Raw genomic sequence first — 20,769 nt, 5'->3', positions numbered from 1 at the left:
CTTTGACTGCCTGCAGATTGTGTTTTTTGAATAAAATAGAATGTATCTGCAAATACAATTCTGCAAATGCACAAATCTATCTGTGTGTGTGTGTATGTGAGTGGGTGAGAGTGTGTGTGCGTGTGAGAGTGTGTGCATGAGTATGATGGAGTACAGCGGAATCTCGATTATCCGAATATCGGATTACCCGAAGAGGATCTCAAAGTCCCGATAGAAACGTCAAAGAGCTGTTTCAACCCTGATCGTGTCTTTTGTTGACAGGTACAATAATTAAAAACAAACTCAGCTCACTGAAATGCTGCCAAGAACAGTCCTGGATAGTCCAGGCACCATCTCTAAATGACTGACGACCTGCCCCCTCTCTCTCTCTCTCCACCCACACTTTCCCTGGAGTTCTACAGAGGGGTGTACCCTAAACCCCCCTTCCCCAGATAATCACTCTAACATTGTCCTGTACAGGGCAAAGGTTGAACCTGTCAAAAAGTTGTGTGTGTGCGCACGCTATTTGGAGACTTACCCCACAAAGGCAGCAGCAGTCTTACAGTCTGTGTCCAATCTGGCTGCCCTGGAGGACGTGGCGGACGGGCGCTCGGACGGTGGATGTGGATGGACAGGGTTGCAGGGAGGGGGGAGTGGGGTCAGTGTGCTTTTGCCTAGTCTCCTGAATGGGAGCAGACTTCACAGAAAACTCTGAGCCCCAGGGGAAATAAATTAACCAAATAATCAATTATCCAAATGAAATAGTGCCTGGCCATCTTGTGTGTGTGTGTGTGTGTGGACATGAACTTAAGGTCCCAATTGAGGCCATCCTCATGCGTACTGAACTTGGCTATCAGCCTCCGCTCAGTCACTCGGTGTTGTTCCATATCCCAAAGTCCACCTTCTAGGACAGTCACCCAAATATCTGAGGCTGAATGTCCCTGACCGCTGAAGTGTTCTCCAACTGGGAGTGAACATCCCTGTCTGGCGATTGTTGCGCGGTGTCCATTTATCTGTTGTTGTAGCATCTGCTAAGTCTCGCCAATGTACCATGCCTCGGGGCATTCTTGCCTGCAGCATATCAGAGATAGACAATGTTAGCCGAGTCATGAATATCTGCTGCGTACATGGTGGGTGGTGTCCCCACTTGTAATGGTAGTGTCCATGTTGACACTGACACATCTCGCTTTGGTTGCTATGACAGGGTTGAATGGTGTTGTGGTCGATGTTGTGAAAGAAGTTCTGGGATTTACATATTAACGAATCAAAACCTGCAACCCATTCTTAAAGATGAAAGACTTAACAGCAATCTAGGTTTGTTCAATATATTGCATCAGCTGTATGACACCATGATCTTTTGCTATAAATTCTGTGAGCTATGATCCTGCTCCACTAGCTACCTGACAAAGGAGCAGCGCTGTGAAAGCTTGTACTTCCAAGTAAACCTGTTGGACTATAATCTGGTGTTTGATTTTTAACTTCGTCCAACACCGGCACCTCCACATCACAGTTAGGATAGAGAAAAGGAAGTTCTTCTCTCCGAGGAAGTCAATTGTGGAATATTTTGCTGTCAACAACTGTAGAAGCTGGGTTGTTAAGTATAATCAAGGCTGAGATATTTGCAGAAACAGACTGGACGATGATATCCGAAACTCATTATTATTGCATTGCACAGCTCAATAGGAGTTTAAGAACAAATAAGCAATAAATGAGTAAGCTAACTGCCAAAACATTGGGACTTTGACCAGTGAGTAGCGCACATAGAAATGTGAACTGCTGCAGAGCAGTAGAGTTGGTCAAGTTCCTATTGATACACAGGCTTCCAATGGGCTTCTTATTAATTACTGGACGCCCGGTTGAATTCTCTGACTTTTGAGAATAAAATGTGACAAAGTTTCTGTGAAATGGATTTCTAGTCAGATGATAAAAACTGAAACTAGATGCTATTTCATTTCTTCGTAATGGGTTTATTCACAGAATGTAACATAACATATATATTGCCTTCCAATGTTCCAGCAGGCTGTACTTACTGATGCTGCAGAAACTTAAACAATTAATTTAACTTGTTATTTCAGCATTATGCTTACTGTAGTTGAGCTTTACAGCAGGGTGGTGCCAATGTCTATCTAGCTGTACCTAATGAGCTCTTGAGTGCCAGATAGCTCTCTCTAAGCTTTAGATGTTGGCATTCCACCATTTGATGACTATCTGGCTTTGAGCATCTCTAAAACGTCTGGTGAACCACTACTGACTAGTACGTTTGGTCTGGACCAGGTCTCTGAATGTGGACATGGAGTGGCTGTATGGGGCAGGTGAAAATGGCAACATGGAAGTCGACATAGGTTACTTACCTCAGGTTTGTTGTGCTCTTTACTTTGTAGCTTTCCAGGACACCCACGAAAGATTTAATACAGGGATTCTGAATTCTATAGATTTTGAATAGGTAAATGAGGAAAAGCTATTTATAGACAAAAATAGAAATTGCAGTAAAAGCTGAGCCGGTCTGGCAGTATCTGGGGAGAGAAATCAGAATTAACATCTTGGGTCGACCTGAAACATTAACTCTGATTTCTCTCCCCAGATGCTGTCAGACCTGCTGAGCTTTTACAGCAATTCCTATTTTTGTCTCTGATTCACAGCATCCGTAGTTCTTTCAGTTTTTATTTAGAGAAACTATTTATGCTGGCGAGTGATCGATAACCAGAGGACAACAATTTAAGATAATTGAGAAAAAACCTAAGGGAGATAAGATTCCTAATTTTACACAGTGAGTTATGATCTGGACTATGCCACTTTTTAAGGGTGGTGGAAACAGATTCAGTAGAAACTTTCAAATGGGACATGAATATGTACTTGAAAGAGAAAGAACACTTTGTGCGATTATATGGAAAAAGAATGGTGTGAATATTTGGATATGATCTTAAAGAGCCAGCATGGCAGGATGAGCAGCATGGCCTCTTATGCTGTTTGATTGCATGAAGTTAGTATTATTTCAAGGAGTTGGGGGGGGGGGTGTAAATTGCTGTTTCTTTTAAGATTTGCTTTTCAGTTTATAATTTCAGTTTGCGTGGCATTCACTGGAAAAACTTACGATTTCAGGTAGAGACTTCTGGAGACATGAATCCCATTTATGCTTCTACCAGGAAAATCAGGATTTATCTTTACTCTCATATCCTCATTACATGGCAATGTGACTAAATATGGCTGTAGTGTATGCTTATGTAACTGCAAGGAAATGTTGAGCTTTTTTACAAATGCTGAATAGCTTAATTGTTTCATCAGAGAACTCAGCGAGAAATCTTTTTCTGTGAAAGAGTATCTGAGTTGGGCTGATCATCCATTTCTCTTTTGGAGGGGAATGGAATGGTAATAGAGGTCTCTCTTCAATCTTAAGTGCCTCTTAGACAGCTGCTAAGAGCTATGGTTGTCTGTATCAGCAATAACGTGATTAATATTATTGCATTTGGCTTAATAGTAATACAATTTAGTGGATTGGAGTCTAATGTAATTTAATCCAGTTCAGAGACTATGGGTTGGGAGTAAATTCAGAAATCTGGATAAGAGTGAGAATTTATTTGTAAATTGAATATCAGTATAGCAGCAGGAGGGCATTGAGCTGGAAGGGAAGCAGACAGCTTTGTAGCAATGAAGAAAATTTTGTAATGCCTCAGATGGTTACTTTTGCCCTGCAGTGGGATATGCTTCATTTCCTAAGTGCTTGTCCATCTGTCTGTGATGCAGATGGAGCTCAAGGCTGTGGGTCCATCAACTCCGAACATTATCCTTGATGAACATGGTAATGTGATCGACACTGCAGATGCTTCAGGGGAACCCATTCAATTTATTTTTGAAGAGATTGTCTGGCAATCAGAAATCAGCTTTGAAGAAGCTACCAACAAGTTGGAGACCACCATGTATCCATTTAAGAAGGTAACTGGTGAATAAAATGTGGGGGCATGGGGATAATCTTTCTTTCCTGTATTAATGACCCAGCTGCCAGGCTGGAGACAGTAAGCCTGAACAGACTTTTTTTTTCCAGATTTCATATCTTCCTTTTACTGAAGTGTTTGACCGAGCGAAGATGGAAAATAAACTTGTGCATTCCATATTACTGTGGGGTGCGCTTGATGATCAGTCTTGTTGAGGTCAGTCCTTCCTTTCAATCCTGGATGTTTTAAGAAATAATACATTCTTGGCATGTGGGTACTTTGACATTTATTGCCTGTCCTTGGTTGTGCTTGGGAAGACAGTAGTAAACAGTGTTCCTTCTAAGCTGGGTAGGAACCCAGACATTTCCATGCAGGCCACGTGCATGTCAATGCCTTTAAGTTACCCCACATACCGGCTGAGCAAAAGATTGTTAAGAATCTGTACCAGAAAAAAAATCATACTGCCTTCTTAAACATTGAACCACAGACTGTACTCCTACAGTGCTGTTAGAGATTCCAGAAATGTTTTGGGAAAGAGTGAAAGAGTCATGGCAATGACTTTGGATCAAGTTTGCACATTTCCCAGTCATGAAAAGAATTGATTTTCTGCTCCTTGTTCTTATTTCTTAGATGTTTCCATGCTCACGAGGATGTGATTCATAGAATCATACAGCATAGATGAGGCCCTTTGGCCCATCAAGACAGTACTGCCAAAACTGCGCTAAACCTACCCTAGTCCGACTTTCCAGCACCAGACCATAGCTTCCAGTGTTGTGACATTTCAGGTGCTCATCCAAGTACTTTTAAACCGGTTGTGAGGTTCCCTGCCTCAACTATCCTTCCAGGCTGCAATTTCCCGACCTTCATCACCTTCTGGATGTAAAATCTTTTCCTCAAATCCCTTTTAAACCTTCTGCTTTTCAGCTTAAAGGTCTGTCCCCTTGTTACTGACCCTTCAGCCAAGAGGAAGAGCTGCTTTCTATCCATCTTGTCCATGCTCCTCAATCTTATAGACTTCCATCAGGTCCCTCTGCAATCTTCTCTGTTCCAAAGAAAATAACCTGAGCTTATCCAGCCTCTCTTCATAGTGAAAGCACTCCATCCAGGCAACATAAAGGTGAACCTCTTTATTGAAGTCTGATCTAACACTTGTTCAGAACGGAAAGGGGCTGAAAAATGCTGGTTTTTATGTTGTGGACAGAGGGGAAGTAAGAGTGAGGGGCACAGATGGTGAGGGTGACCAGGATCTAAACTATTGGGCAATAGGTTTAAGGTGAGAGGTGAAAGATTTAAAAGAGAGCTGAGGAGTAACTTGTTTACCCAGAGGGTGGTGTGTGTATGGAATGAGCTGCCAGAGGAAGTGGTGGAGGCTGTTACAATTACAATATTGAAAGGTATCTGGATGGGCATATGATTAGGAAGGGCTTAGAGGGATATGGGCGAAATGCTGGTAAATGGAACTAGATCAGATTGGGATGTCTGGTTGACGTGGATGTGTTGGACCAAAAGATCTGTTTCTATGCTGTATAACTCTGTGATTCTGAAGCTTTCAACCACAGAATCCCTACAATGCAGAAGAGGCACATTGGCCCACTGACCCTCCAAAGAGATCCTCCTGCCCAGACCTGACCCCCATCTAATGCCCTGTAACCCTGCATTTATCATGGCTAATCCACCTAACCTGCACCTCTTTGGACTGTGGGAGGAAACCAGAGCACCAGGCGGAAACCATATAGACACGAGGAGAACATGCATACTGCAATTTCCAAGATTGGAATCAAACCAAGGGTCCCTGGCGCTGTGAGGCAGCAGTGCTAACCAATGTGCCTCTGTACCACCCTCTTTTGTACCCCCTCCATATAATCACATACTTTGTATAGTGTGATGATCAGAATTGTACACAGACCTTCAGTTGTAGCCTAACCATAGTCCTGCACAGATCCAACATAACCTCCCCGCTCTTATAATCTGTGCTCTGAATGAGGTGTACCGTATGCTGCCTTATCATCCTATTAACCTGTCCTGCTGCTGTAAGGAATCTGTGGACAAGCACCCCCAAGATTGGGGCGGCACGGGTGCTCAGTGCTTAGCACTGCTGCTTCACAGCGCCAGGGACCCGGGTTCGATTCCCACCTCAGGCGACTGTGTGGAGTTTGCACATTCTCCCTGTGTCTGCATGGGTTTCCTCCGGGTGCTCCAGTTTCCTCCCACAATCCAAAGATGTGCAGGTCAGGTGAATTGGCCACGCTAAATTGTCTATAAGGGTAACTGTTGGGAATGGGTCTGGATGGGTTACTCTTTGGAGGGTTGGTGTCGATTTGTTGGGCCGAAGGGCCTGTTTCCATACTGTAGGTAATCTAATCCTCTGTTCCTCTGAGTTTCCTAGTGTCTTATTACTACTTCCAATGTGCTTTATCTCACACACCAGAATTAAACTGCATCTGGCACTGATCTGTCCATCTGACCAATCTGTTTATATCCTCCTGTAACCTCGGAACTTCTTCCTCACTCTCAAGCACCACTTGGCCAACCTTTTGTGTTGTTCACAAATTTACTTGTCATCTCTCACTCCCCTGCCCCCAGAGAAAACCTGTATGCATATTATATATAATAAACAATAAAAGACCTAGCATTGAGCCTTATGGTATACCACTGGACTTTGGTGTCCAGTCACACAAACAGCCTGCTACCATTGTACTCTGTCTCCTACCTCTAAGCCAATTTAGGATCCAGGTTACCCTGGATCCCAAGTGCTTTTCCTTTCTTTGTCAGTCTCCTACAATGGGGCCTTGTCAAAGGTCTTGCAGAACTCTTTATAAACTACATCAACTGCACTACTCTCATTACACACTTGCTCAACACCTTCCAAATTCAGCCAGATTTGTTAGGCATGACCTCTGTTTGACAAAACCACGTTGACTATCCCTGATCAAACCTTGCCTCTCTAACGAAGAAATGTACTTGTATTTGTAAAGTTTTTATAAGATACATGCATTATTGTTAAATACCTGGTATTTACAGTATAGTAATGAGCTCTTTGGCCCAGCCAGGCTGTATGTTGCTGTTTAAACTCCAATTGAGACTCCTCCCATCCTTTGTCATCTGTATCTAACAACATAATCTGTGTCCCCACTCAACCTTGCACATGCCTTTTCTTGCAAATGTTTATCAAGTTTCTCCTTAAAAATATCAATCCTATTTACCACAACCACTCCATCCACACACACTTATTTTTCTCTGGATAAAGACTTTTCTTCTGAACTCCCTATCAATTTTCTTATTGCCTATCCTATAATAATGGCTTTGCTTCTCTTCCACAAGAGGATAAATTCTTTCTATATCTGCTTTATCCTGACCTTTTTTAAAAGATTTCTATTAGGTCACCACCTTGGCCTTCGTTTTTGAAGAGGAGAAAAAGAGATCCAGCCTGTAGATCATTTTCTGTCACATACACTCTTGCGGTTTTGGTGTCACCTTTGTACCTCCTTTTTGCAGCACTCCAGTGCCTGCTTGGAATGGCCAGACTTTTCCCACAGCAGTACAGAATGGTTTACTTCCAAGCTCTGGTGTTTTGTGGGATCAGATTTTAATGCTTTAATTTTGTACAAAGTAAATTTATCTTGTTTTGTGCATTGTCAGCTGCCTATCATTGTATTAACAAATTGAGTCTCCCTTTATGTCTTCTGTTTACACAGGATCGGGGCGGACTCTGCGGGAGACTGTTCTCGAGAGTTTGCCCGTCCTCTCACTGCTGAATGAGAGCTTTGTCAGCAGCTGGTCCCTAGTCAAAGAACTGGAGGATCTGAAGGTAAATCATCAAAAGGCTTGAGGAGAGAAAACGCTAATGGTTAGTCGGTAAATTAGCAGCAAGCAGCATTCAACCTGGGTTCAAGCTAGACTTGTAGATCAGGAATGAATGAACACCAGTGTTTATAGATGCTGGTAAGGTTAAGAGTGAGTAGGGAAAACACCTGAAAAACTGTTGCTCAGAATTAAAAAATATTGAGGCCATGAAGGAAGAGCATGGACACTTGTACTCTGGTGGAGCTAGTGAAGAGTAGATTAGATGCAATAGGCTAAGTGGTCTTCTGAAACATGGAGAAAGTGAGGACTGCAGATGCTGGAGATCAGACTCTTGAAGCAGGGCTCATGCCCGAAACGTCAATTCTTCTGCTCCTTGGATGCTGCCTGACCTGCGATTCCTGAAGAAGGGCTCATGCCCGAAACGTCGGTTCTCCTGCTCCTTGGATGCTGCCTGACCTGCTGCGCTTTTCCAGCAACACATTTTCAGCTCCTTCTGAAACAATACATGATTTATAACAAAAATAGAAATTGCTGGAAAAGCTCAGCAGGTCTGGCAGCATCTGTGGAGAGAAATCAGAGTTAACTCAAGTTCTGAGGAAAGGTACTTGACCTGACATGTTCACTCTGATTTCTCTCCACAGATGCTGCCTGACCTGCTGAGCTTGTCCAGCAATTTTTATTTTTGTCTCTGATTTACAGCATCTGCAGTTTATCATGATTCATAAATTCATATAAATATTAAATTGTTGTGTCATTTTCCTTGGTGTTTTTTCACTATATGATCTAACTTCAATCCAGAAACCAATTAGGATCATTTTGATAGCAGAGCCCCAAACAGTTTGTGAGACATTTTCATTTCTGAGAGATAAACTGAAATTCCATGTCCCATTGATTTTGAGTTTTCTTCAATATATTGAAAGTGTCCACAATTGAATTTGTTTGTCAGCACTGTATGCCAGTGCCCTAAGTAAAATTAAATAAGGAGACTGGAATGTTTCAGGAGGGATGTACTCGAGAGCAATAAATGTGGGTGTTGTTATTTTTCACTTAGTGATGTTGCTGCTGTCAAGAATGCATGAATGGTGTACTTTTTAAAAGGTTCAAATCAAAAAGTTTAAAGCCTGTTATGATGAAATCTGAATTTAAATTATTATGAATTTTACTTTATATCATTTCTGCATTTCACACTTAGAACATCTTCATCCTGGTTAAATGTTTGAATGTTTATTAATGTTACACAACTCATACTTGCTTGAGTTTAAGTTGATCAAGTGTATTGTTCAGATCCTTTGTTCAAGGCTCAACATTTCTGAAGGAATAGTATCCTAAATTTTAGAAAACTAACTAGTTAGTATCGTTATCACAATTTACTTTACACTTTTTTTCCCTTTACCCTAAATTCTGTTCAAATCACACACCATTTCAGTGATTTGGGTGATCCAACCTTCCAACTTGGCACCGCCATCGTAATCTGTCCATTTTCCTTCCCACCTATCCACTTCACCCTCCCCCTGACCTATCACCATTACCCCCACCTCCATCCAGCTATCACACTCTCAGCTACCTTCCCCGCTAGCCCCATCCCCCTCCCATTTATCTTTCCACACCCAGCCTCATTCCTGATGAAGGACTTATGCCCGAAATGTCGATTCTCCTGCTCCTCGGACGTTGCCTGATCTGCTGTGCTTTTCCAGCATCACACTCTGGACTCTAATCTCCAGCATCTGCAGTCCTCACTTTCACCTGATTATTCAAAAGTGTTGCCCCTTAACATGGGGCTCAATCATATGATCCATTTGACACTCCCCCGTCATCTCCATCTCTTTCCTGGTATTGAGATAACAGTTTTCTCAACTTAATGTCACCTCTCTCTTCCCCCCACCCCCAGCCGTCCACATCATCTAAATTAAGCTGCAAACTCATTTGGGATTTGACAGAAGACACAAGATCACTTTATTGCACATTTCTACATTTTGTCATAGGACCACTCAAGGTCTGCTCTCAATTATGCTGTGAAACATTAATTGCGCATTTTTGAATGAAATTCCAGTCTTCACAATTTGAGTGAAGGTGCCAGCTACAGTAGCAAAGGAGTTTTTACATATGTGTTAACACACAAGCTGTGATCTCAACTGAGTGCTGTGAGTGGAAAGTTCTGCTCTTTGTACCCTTAATGTTTGACTGAGCGATCAATTCTGTTGGTAGCGTTTGAATTGATTAGCGTACTATGAATTGTGATGGATCTTTCTAAAATATAAGTAAATGTGTTTCTGTTTGGTGACCTGACATTTTTATTCTTGACAGAGAAACCAAGATAATGAAGGTTACGCTGGGTTGGCCAGCCTGCATTTAGAACACTACAACTTTCCTGTAGAAATGATGATTGCTTTACCAAATGGCACAGTGGTAAGTCTGCTTAAAAGCCGAGGTGGTACCTGAGTGTTTAGATCTTAGGGCTATTTGAATCCAATTACCTCTGTCGGAGGGAAAGAAAATCCAGAATTTTCTTTGTTGCATTGCAATTTTGAAACAAAAATAACCTTTAAATGTTCAGTTTCTACTTGGTCTGATGGCCATATCAGCCAGGGTAAAAATAAAGTCAAATCTGTTAGTGTTGTGATATTCAGTCATTATGGTTTGAACAGCTTTTTGGAGTTCCTTATGACTGTTTCATACACTGGTGTCTACCTATGTTGAATTAGGCAGCAAAAGACACTGAGATTTAGAAGGGTTTTATTATAAATTTCTAGTGTATATTTCAGTTTTCAACTGCCTTCGTGACCCTTTCTCTGTTCAGAAGCCAACAGTACAATGGGGAAGAAATTGCCTCTTTTAAGCAACCTGTTCAGGCATATTACGACATTCCTCCAGGGCAAGAGGGCTTTGAACCTTGTTTTTCACAAAGCTTACCACCAAACCACCACCCAAAATACTAAACAATTAGCAAACGTGAACCTTTTTGTTTAAATACCCACTACCAAATCACCCATTTAACAATTTAGACAATTAAAAAGTACTAACTTGAAACTGCTTAGAAACTTTTAGTCAGCCTGTTCGCAAATGTTTTGATACACTTCTAGAGTAGGTGGGACTCGAACTGAACCTTCTGGTTCAGAGGTAGGAACACTAAACATGAACTTGGTTTCTTTAGATAAACCACCACCATAAAATCTGTCACTAAATTAACAAATACAATCTATTTAAATACCAAGTTCAATGAGCATCACGTGCTTCCAATCAACTTTGGAGCTGTTATGTTGAGCCTTGGGGAGGCTCTTCTGGCGGTAGTGTCCCTATCCCTGGATCAGGAGGTCAGGGTTCAAGTCCCACCTGCACCAGCGATGTGTAGTAATATCCTCTAAACAGGTTGATTAGATAATTAGGTTAAAGTTTTAAAAATTCTGTTTGAGCCTTGATGCAGTTCCCTGCATCTGAGCAAGGAAGCCTGTGTTTGAGTCCCACCAGCTCCGGAGGTAAGTCATAACATCCCTGGACAGGTTGTTTAAAAGTACCTTCTATTTGAGTCTTAAAGGGACTACGTTTCTAACTCTTGACCATGACAACTTACACAATTTTCAGAAACCACCGGATGTGAAAGTATAGAGTTGACCATGTTTTTATTAAATTCTCCTCCCCTAAATGTTCTTTACCTGTCCTGAAGGAGTTGATTTGAAACATTGCATGCTCCTGTCCTGTAGTCTCTTGCAATGATGTTCCTTCGTCTTGTTGGAAGCCTAGACAATAGGAGCTGTGCTTCTTCCATTGGAACCAGCATGAATCAGGATAGAATAGAAGGAATTTCACTCTGCATTTGGCTGTACTATTACTGAGCTCAGAGGACCCAACAAACAAGTGGTATTATTGCTGAACTGTTAATCCAGAGACCCGGGTAATGGTCTGGGGACCTGGATATGAATCCTGCCATGGCAGGTGGAGAAATTTTGATATTCAATAAAAATCTAGGATTCGGAATCTAATGATGACAGGAATCCATTGTCGATTCTCAGAAAATCCATTTGGTTCACAAATGTCCCTTTGGAAAAGAAACTGCCATCCTTACCATGTCTAGCTTACATGTGACTCTGTAGCAATGTAGTTGCCTTTTGAGCAATTAGGGATGGACAATAAATTCTGGCCCAGCCAGTGACACCATCATCCCATCTCACGCATAGATTGACATCGGTTCCTGGAAGCATATCTTTGACCATGGGACATCTGTGCCCAGTCTTAATCAGATAAGCATTCTTTCAAGACTCAGGAGACCAAACAAGTTGAAAGCTGAGAAGTAACCTGAGACAGATCTTTTACAATTATGAAATTGGGTAAATGAAGAGAAGATGCTTCCCTTTTTTTGGGAAGTTCAAGATTTGTGGGCGGCACGGTGGCACAGTGTTTAGCACTGCTGCCTCACAGCGCCGGAGACCTGGGTTCAATTCCCGCCTCAGGCGACTGACTGTGTGGAGTTTGCTCGTTCTCCCCGTGTCTGTGTGGGTTTCCTCCGGGTGCTCCGGTTTCCTCCCACAGTCCAAAGATGTGCAGGTCAGGTGAATTGGCCATGCTAAATTGCACGTAGTGTTAGGTAAGGGGTATGGGTGGGTTGTGCTTCGGCGGGTCGGTGTGGACTTGTTGGGCCGAAAGGTCTGTTTCCACACTGTAATGTAATCTAATTAAAAGTTAGGAAATAATTCTTTACCCAGAGATTGTAGGAACATGGATCCAGCCACTACATGAAAGAACTTAGATTAATAGTATAGATGTGTTTAATGGGAAATTTACTCAAGTACACGAGGCTTAAAAAATAACTGCATAGGTTGAGAGAATGATGCAAGTTCGGGTAGTACAAGCTTGGTGGGGAGAATAAACACTAGCACACACTGTTGGGCTGAATGTCCTGTTTCTGCATTGTAAAATTCTTTGCTATGTGTATTTTACCAGTACTAACATTCCTCCCTTTTTAATAAGCAGACATTTTATGTAGCTGCAGTTTTTTAAAGTGATGTGAGAATAAAACTTTTTCACTCAATAAGTAGTTGTGGTGTGGAATACACTACCTGGAAGTGTGGTGGAGACAAGTTTAATTGAGACATTAAGGAGGGAATCGAATGATTATTTTGATAGAAGTAATGTGTAAAGGTTTGAAGAGTTGGTGCAAGCACAGTTGGCGAAATGGCCTCCCCCTGCGCAATAACAGTTCTGATTCTGTCCAAACCTGCAAAGTTTCAGAGATATTTTCCAATAATGTTCATCTCTTAAATGGTTCCCTGATTTGATTGCACTTTCTACTACTTGTTGTTAATATTGTGTCCAACTGAATTTGGCTGTGGTTTGTGATTATTCTTGACAGATTCACCACATCAATGCAAACTACTTCCTGGATATCACTTCAATGAAGCCCGAAGAGGTGGACAAGAGTCTATTCACTACTTCATCTCATTTTGAAGATCTCTCAGCTACAGCTTATGTCACATTTTTGAAGGAAGGGCTGGAAATTGCCAAACGGTTTGCACTGTCTTAATTAGTGGAAATCCAGCTGAATGAAATGGGTCCTCCCTCCATTGTCAGTTTCAGCCATTTTGTTATTTGGGTTTTTCACTTTGCACAGAGAACACAACTGCCTCCATTCCCAAAGCCTCATTGAGGAGAGTATCTACTTGTTAGTTCCTCAAGGAACAGCTTCCATTGACAAAGCATCTATGATGTAGGTGAAGTGTGTGTGTGTACGCGTGTACGTTGAAATGTTCCTCTACTGTTCCACATTCCAAGGTTGAAGGAAGTGAACAGTTCTGAACCATGGCTGGTTATTTCTTGAGCTTTATTAGGGTCTGATTTAAGAACATGTCACTATTAGCGAGGATTTTTTTTTAAAGTATAATTCAATATGCTTGCCACTGTCACATGTGGAAATCTGCCACAGACATGTGACAAATTGCTGTTCAGATGAAAAACTCATGGTTCTCTGAAAAAAGCATCACTTAGCCCATTCACCTTTTACAACTGTGCAGTTTTTTAAGTCACTTCCTTTTTAAAGATATGACTGATTTTGTTTCTGGTTGCAGAATCTCTGATAAGATGTCACCATTAAAAATATTTTTCTTCATCTCTCCCTTCATTCTTTTGAAAATGATCTTAAATTTGTGCCCTAAAATAAAAATAGGGAATATGTTGCTTCCTATTATATTCAATTATCACTTCACTATGACAATCTTGAAAATCTCTATTCACACTTCTCCAAGTTTCTCTCCTCATAAGAAAATACCATAAATCTCCATAGAATCACAGCTAAGAAATCTTCAGCCCACCTTGTCTGTACTGGCTCTCCAAATGTGCCATACACCGTCCATATTCTACCTTCTCCCCATAACACTGCACAATGCTCCTTACAGTCTGATTCTCTTTTAAACATTTAATGGAACCTGCCTCCACATTACCACGGTCTTAGTGCATTCCAGATTTTAAACACCCACTGCGTGAAAAAGATTTTTTTCTTTGCTTCTTTGACAGTTATTTTAAATATGTTTCCTGTCATTCTTGAAGCTTTCAAGGATGGGAACAGTTTCTTCCTGTTTACTATGTCCATACCCCTTCTGATTTTGAATAACAGGATTAAATCTGCTCTCAGCCTTCTTTTTCTCAGGAACACAGGCCTGACTCCTCAAATCTACCTTCAAAATGGGGGTTCCTCATCCCTGGAACTATTTCATAATAAATGTTTATGCATTTTTAAATTAGAAAGTGACTGTTTCACATTTTCTGCTGGAGGGAAGCTGATTTTCTGAGGAGGGTCTGCCCCTTTTAAGGATCAGGTTACCCATCCCCCATCTCCCATCCCAAGGCCAGAAACAACATTTCACAGCAACCTCCCATTTCCTGTGATAACCTTAAACTGTGAGCATGACTTCACTGCTAGGAGGAAGTTCTTGTGTATTTAGAATCCTGCACACCTGCTTTAAAACCTGCAGAGTTGCAAAGTTTCAGAAGCCTGCTTCAACTAACTGTGTGCATGTGATAGGGCCATTGTCCTTCAGGATGTTAACTTCCTGTGTAAAAATTGCCACTTTTGACTTTCAAAACTCTAGTGTTCATTTAGAAACCCTGTAAAAGCTTTAAGTATTGAAAGATAAATTATATGAAGAAAAGCTGTATTCCCCAGGAGTTACAATGTCTGCAACCAGAGGACACATTTGAAATAACTGGCCAAGGAACCAGTAGGAAAATCAGATTGTTTTAATATAGGGATTTTAAAAAAACATGCAATTCTTGGTGAGGTGGAAACAGACTTAATGATAGGATATAGACATAAAGGTTATTGGGAATGAGGCTAACTGATCAGCTATTTTCTCACACACCAGGCCTTGTTATCACATAGTCTGCCGTTACACACTACCTAATTGTTCTTCTCTCATTGGTTCGTTCCTCACCTATCGTTTAGTCCTTCCTCCCTCTTCCCACCCTATCTTCTGCATGTAAACCGATATTTTCCTAGCTACAATCAGTTCTGAGGAAGGGTCACCGGCCCTGAAATGTTAACTCTGATTTCTCTGCACAGATGCTACCAGACCTGCTCAACTTTTCCAGCAACATGTTTGATTTATAGCATCTGCAATTCTTCCAGGTTTTTAAAGCTGTTTTCACACTGCTGGCTAAAGCATGATGAACTGAAAGGCTGTTACAGTTATTGGTTTGCATTGCCTCAAATAGTAAGAATTTGTTACCTTTGCTTAAAAATGTTTGAATTGCTAGATGGAAAATGATCATAGTTCTTTGAGTTCACCACCTACTTTCCCAATAGTTTCATAAGATAATGATAAAGAAGCAGTGGATGATCAGAGAGATTCTTGATCAGAAAGGAAATGAAGGATTATGGGTAAAGGCCAGGAAAGTGGACATGAGAAATGTAAGATCGGCCAGATGGTCTATTGTTCTTATTTCTTATAACAATCAATCAGTCTGAATCGATTAGTTAACTACAGCCTCAGACTTGAAGTGAGAAAACCCAAGTCCAAGATTGGCGTTCCTCCCAAACCTGCTGCATCTGTAAGTTGTTTCATTGTTGTATAGAGTAGCCCACAATGCTGTATTTTCATCATTAATTATTTCCATCAGCTCCCTAGCATTGTCAAAACATGAAAATGTCAAGAATGATGAAATAACATTTGAATGGCTGCTTGCTCTGTTGATTTCTTTACACCTGTATGTAAATGATGGTCAGCTATTGTATCTGAATACATTGTAAAACACCAGCATGTGTTCTGCACAAGGGTGAAAGGTTTGTAGTATAGGTATGTGGGTCATTTTCCCTCTGACAAGCCAAGTCCCAGGACCAGCCCATCAGCTGTTAATGTGGAGAGCAAGAGGTAGACATCACTCTTATGGGAATGGATAAGTGTACAGATAAAATGCTGTAGGTCTTGATAATTTTTAAAGAGCTATTTTCTTAAATATCAGTGCATCAAGCCATTGGTGATGCTCCGTATGACACGTGCTCCAAATAACTTATGTCATAGCCAAAATCTGACTGTCTTTTTGCTGGACCTATGCAAAGTGGTGTTTTGTTTTTGTACTTACAATTCTACTTTATCAACACTACAAAAGGAGTAGTATGTCACTGACTTTTTTTTTAAATACTCATTTTTATATACTTATCCTGGATTTCCAATCAGCATTATTTTTATAAACATGGTGTTAAACTTATGCCTGAGAAAAGATCTAGGCCAGTTTGTAACAAATGAATAGTGGAGGGGGCAAGAATGGTTTTTGTTTTCTGAAGAACTACATTTTGTGAAGGCTGAACCTGAAAGCCTGCAAAAGGACTGGGTTCTACCTGATGTTATGTTAGTTTTTTTTTAAAAAAAGAAACAATTGCCTTATCTTACCCTCACTGAAGTACTGTTGCTTCTTAGTCTTTAAATCTTACTGGTTTGCATATATTGGGTAAAACAGGCAACTGTGGTCATTAGAGGTTAATTATTGCATTAAAAATGTATAAGGCTTGGTAATTTAAGACTTGTATCTTTTGCAATTCATGTAGTGGCCTGGTCCTGTCTCAGCAGTCTGATACCAAATTTAGTGTATTCAACATGTTAGGAAAGTACTTAACTAGCTATCCAGCTGTATATTATGGATCTGTGCAATTTTTTTGTCTTCAGGCTTAAAGACCTGAAGATCTTGAAATACTAAAAATGCTTTCTCCACTGTCTGTTCAATGAGACACTGGTGGTGTTTTGTAGGTGAGTGGTGATCAGGATCTTGATTATAAATTTACAATTCATTGATATTGAAGCGTAAAGCATCTCACACCTTTCTACCACTTGACAGCTTAATTAGTTGAGCTATGAAATGTCATTAGCAGTAACATGATTCTTACCTTTTCATTAGGTAGCTGCTAGCTTTAAGCAACTCATTTCTACCACCCAAGATGTTTTGTTCTTTTCAAACACAAAGTTTTGACCCATTTAAAAAGAACATCACTTCTCATGCTTGTTATTTAGTATTAATTATTTTTAAAAATAAAAATGGTTTAAGAATTGTAGTTTTTGTAGATTTGTTAGAATCCTAACATTCAGCCAAAGAAAGTTTACTACAGCATGTTGACAGAGTTCAAGTATCAGCATTCAAAAGGTAAATAAGTATTCCACCACTTTTTCCTCTCTCCCAACCAGCTGAGATCAGAACAGTAATTAAAATCCATTTGCTCCAGTATGTTTAAGAATGCCAGAAGTTTTGTTTTTATTTCAGGAGCATCATGATTCATAAAATTCAAAGCAGTGACATGTTTGAGATGTCATTAAAAGCAACATAAAGAACAATTACAGCAAGGTTTTTAATGAATCTTAAGTTCATGCTAAAGTTAATAGCTTCACTTGTATAGATATATACACACACACACACACAAACACAAACATGAACAATAAACAAAGCATACATTCCAGTTCTGAGTTAGCAGCATCCATTAAAGGCTATAAAATAAACATGCATTCACACCAATATATGCACAGATTGATAGACCAAAAGCACTTGGTGCTAGATTGACCTGGATACAATTCACTTGTATGGAGTGTGGGTAAATTTATTTGCCCCCATCCTTCCCTTGAATGTCAGAATTGCACAAATAGATTTAAATAGATATGTTGGATTAGTTTAGCAGCAATATAGTAATATTTAATACCATTCTGACTATACTCACTTACATTGGCAATGCATAAGTGTCCAAAGTAGCTCTGAAAAAGTACAATTTAAGGGAGTCCTGGGCTACAAAGCTTTGCTGCTTTTATACTACCAACTGACTTGATGCTGCACTTAGTTTGTAAAGTGGTAGCAAGACATCTCTTGTTCAAGTCTGAACTGGCTCAGTACACATGCATTAAATCAGTGATATTTTCAAGACTGTTGTTTAGTGATCATGACTATACAGTTTTCAGAATGTCCACACTTCAAGATCCTGCACCTTGAAATCTTCATTTTTGGATAGAACAATGTTGTTGAATGTTTCACAAGGATGGCTTCTTCCATGATTGAGATCTTCATCCAACCATAAACCAAAGTGTCCACTTTGACAGAAAAAAAACTAAGTTTTAAAAGAGAGAAAAAAAAATTCACAAGCATCCACCATTCTTTAAAACAACAAGTTACTCGGGCAACCAAGTTATCTGGCTGCATAGAAGCCTTACTGATTTTGGACAGTGACTCCTTGCAAGTGTTTTAATTCAGCAAGTGACAAGATAATTGTATCAGTGGTATTTTATTAATTATTGTCATGTGTACAAAGGCAAAGTAAAAAAAAGTGTTGTGCTTTACAGACAGATCGTACTATACAAGTGCATCAAGGTAACAAGAATGCAGGAATAGAGTACTCAGTATTGTGCTATTCATAGCAATTAACCATCCAAAAAAAGATCTCTAGTTATGATTAGTGTTAATGTTCCTGAAATTTATATAAATCTTGAAACAAAAGGCTAATGCAAGAATTATATACAAAGCAAAAAAAACTAAATATTTAAAGTAGAGGAAATAAGATGTGCAGAGGATCACATGAAATAAAGCTAATTCCAGAATGAATAAATTGTAAGATTTATGGACTTAGTTTGATACAAATGTTGATAAATTCTCCCTCCTCCCCCGTATGCATTCATTATAACTGAAAATTATGTACTAGCAAAAATTGGAAGAGATCCTGATGTTTCTTGAAAGTCAAAAAAAAAAAATACCTTCCTCCTCCTATTGCAAGTGAGTCTGAACTTCCTTTTGTGAAGAAAGAATTATTTCCAGTCCATTGGAAGATCTGAGTTTGGAAAGAGATGAATCAGAAACTTATTTGGAAAGGAACCAGAGTCAGTCATTATGTCTTAAATACCTGAATTCCAGGTTCATATTAGGATACAAGAATGCAAGGAGGTAATGCTAAACATCGATCATTGTTCAAACTAACTAAAGTACCTTTGGTGCCTTACTTTAGGTAGGCTATCAAACTCATGGACAAGTTGGAACAAGAGAAATGCTTCAAGGAGAAGAAGCTTTAATAGTGAGGCCTGAGTAGAAGAACAGGAAGTGCTAATGGAGGAGATGCTTTAATTATGACAAAACATTTCAACATTTTGACAAAGTAAATAAGTACTAACTCATTGGAAACGACTAGTCTTAAGGGAAAATAACAGGATATGACAGGAAGTATGCAGGTTGCTCACTACAAAAAAAAAATCATGTATACTTAGGTCAATGCTGTCTTGTAAAGAGAACAAAAATATCATCTCACTGAAGACAGTCTTACAGTAGAAGATTAAGCCCCCATCTAGTCAATAACTTTCAAATATTAAGCAACTGGACCTTCCCTGCTACAGTAACAAATAGGGTTTCTCCTCCCTTGTCCTTCTCTCATCCCAATCTCCACTTTATTTCTTTGAGAAAATAACAGATTCAAATTTCCTTACTCTCCACATGGAGCAAAACAGAGTACAACAACATGAAGTTTAAAAAAGAAGCTGAGTGATGTGCAGAGATCACAAAGTATCTCCACCTAAATTACTTTGATGGTGCTCAAATATGAGCTCATGCCAAATTCTGCTTCCTGCTCACACCATGTCCTATTCACTTATCACTCATGCTCAACAAGTACTTTGGTAGCTGTCCACCAATAGTCAGCTCTCTGAGCTCCATGTTCCTCCCATCCAGGCCTCGTGCATCTCACCAACTGTAGTGATTATTTCAGCTGCCAAGACTCTAAGTTCTGGAATTCCCTTCCAAAACCTTTCCAACCAAACTTTTGGTTACCTGTCCTAACATCTGCTTCTTTAGATTGGTAGCAAATTTGTCATTTCATTTCTAAATGGGAATTTTTCTTCATAGAAAAAGTGCATCAGGTGCAACATAAGGAAAAATTGCAGTAAGGCTGTTTCTACTACCACAAATCGTTTGCTGCTATTAAAAGCAATTCCTCTATATAAAATACCACATTGCATTATCTTCCAAGTGTTATTTGAAGTGGAATTTCAATCCAAATGTAAAGTCTTTTTTTAAATTTTAAAGGAAAGCTTCAGATTCCAAACCCAATTTGAGGTCATACACCATTTCATCAGGAGTCATTTGTAACACTGTCAGAAAACATATATTCATTGTGATTTTTCATGAAATGTTTATGCTCAGGCCAGGGTACATTGACAACCTCCAAGCTTTTTAAGTACTCAGTCTCCATTTACACCATGCACAGTGGTAACCAAAGACCAGTGTGCTGGCTCAGTTCTCATCTAATAGCTGGAGCTGAAAACAGTGGGCTCAGTTGTAATATGGGATGGGACCCGGGGGATAGTGAAGAAAGATCAATCGGAGACTGGTACAGTTGAGAATAGAAGCGAGTCAAACAGTCAGGACAGGCAGGGACAACGCAGAGAAAAAAGGTAGGAATGAAATTAAACTGCATTTATTTCAATGCAAGAGGCCAAACAGGGAAGGCAGATGAACACATGGCATTGTTAGGAACATGAGACTGGCATATTATAGCAGTTACAGAAACATGGCTCAGGTATGAACAGGACTGGCAGCTTAATGTTCCAGGGTGCGAATGCTA

The 20,769-nt window shown here is 40.0% G+C and overlaps 2 protein-coding genes across 15 annotated transcripts in view; one reads left to right on the top strand and one right to left on the bottom strand.

Moving 5' to 3' along the window:
- The window catches only part of selenon (selenoprotein N), a 34,295-nt gene extending 17,311 nt beyond the window's left edge, over positions 1-16,984 (top strand). For all 4 annotated transcript variants that reach the window (XM_043717368.1, XM_043717371.1, XM_043717369.1 and 1 more), the window contains exons 7-12: positions 2,254-2,335; positions 3,721-3,909; positions 4,019-4,124; positions 7,604-7,716; positions 10,017-10,118; positions 13,057-16,984. In XM_043717368.1, coding sequence (XP_043573303.1) covers positions 2,254-2,335; positions 3,721-3,909; positions 4,019-4,124; positions 7,604-7,716; positions 10,017-10,118; positions 13,057-13,227 — 763 coding nt within the window. In that variant the 3' untranslated portion in view covers positions 13,228-16,984. The remainder of the gene's footprint in view (positions 1-2,253; positions 2,336-3,720; positions 3,910-4,018; positions 4,125-7,603; positions 7,717-10,016; positions 10,119-13,056) is intronic.
- A 429-nt stretch (positions 16,985-17,413) lies between these two features.
- Positions 17,414-20,769, bottom strand: part of si:ch211-15d5.11 (nuclear receptor coactivator 7) — a 115,929-nt gene continuing 112,573 nt past the window's right edge. For 9 of the 11 annotated variants that reach the window (XM_043717357.1, XM_043717366.1, XM_043717356.1 and 6 more), the window contains 2 exons: positions 18,917-18,990; positions 17,414-18,276 (listed from right to left, as the gene is read on the bottom strand). In XM_043717357.1, coding sequence (XP_043573292.1) covers positions 18,090-18,276; positions 18,917-18,990 — 261 coding nt within the window. In that variant the 3' untranslated portion in view covers positions 17,414-18,089. The remainder of the gene's footprint in view (positions 18,277-18,916; positions 18,991-20,769) is intronic. The other 2 variants (XM_043717365.1, XM_043717367.1) reach the window with 2 other exon arrangements.

The sequence above is a fragment of the Chiloscyllium plagiosum genome, chromosome 27 (assembly GCF_004010195.1).
Source record: "Chiloscyllium plagiosum isolate BGI_BamShark_2017 chromosome 27, ASM401019v2, whole genome shotgun sequence".
In the NCBI taxonomy this organism is placed as follows: domain Eukaryota; kingdom Metazoa; phylum Chordata; class Chondrichthyes; order Orectolobiformes; family Hemiscylliidae; genus Chiloscyllium; species Chiloscyllium plagiosum.
This window is presented reverse-complemented; position numbering and strand designations above follow the sequence as displayed.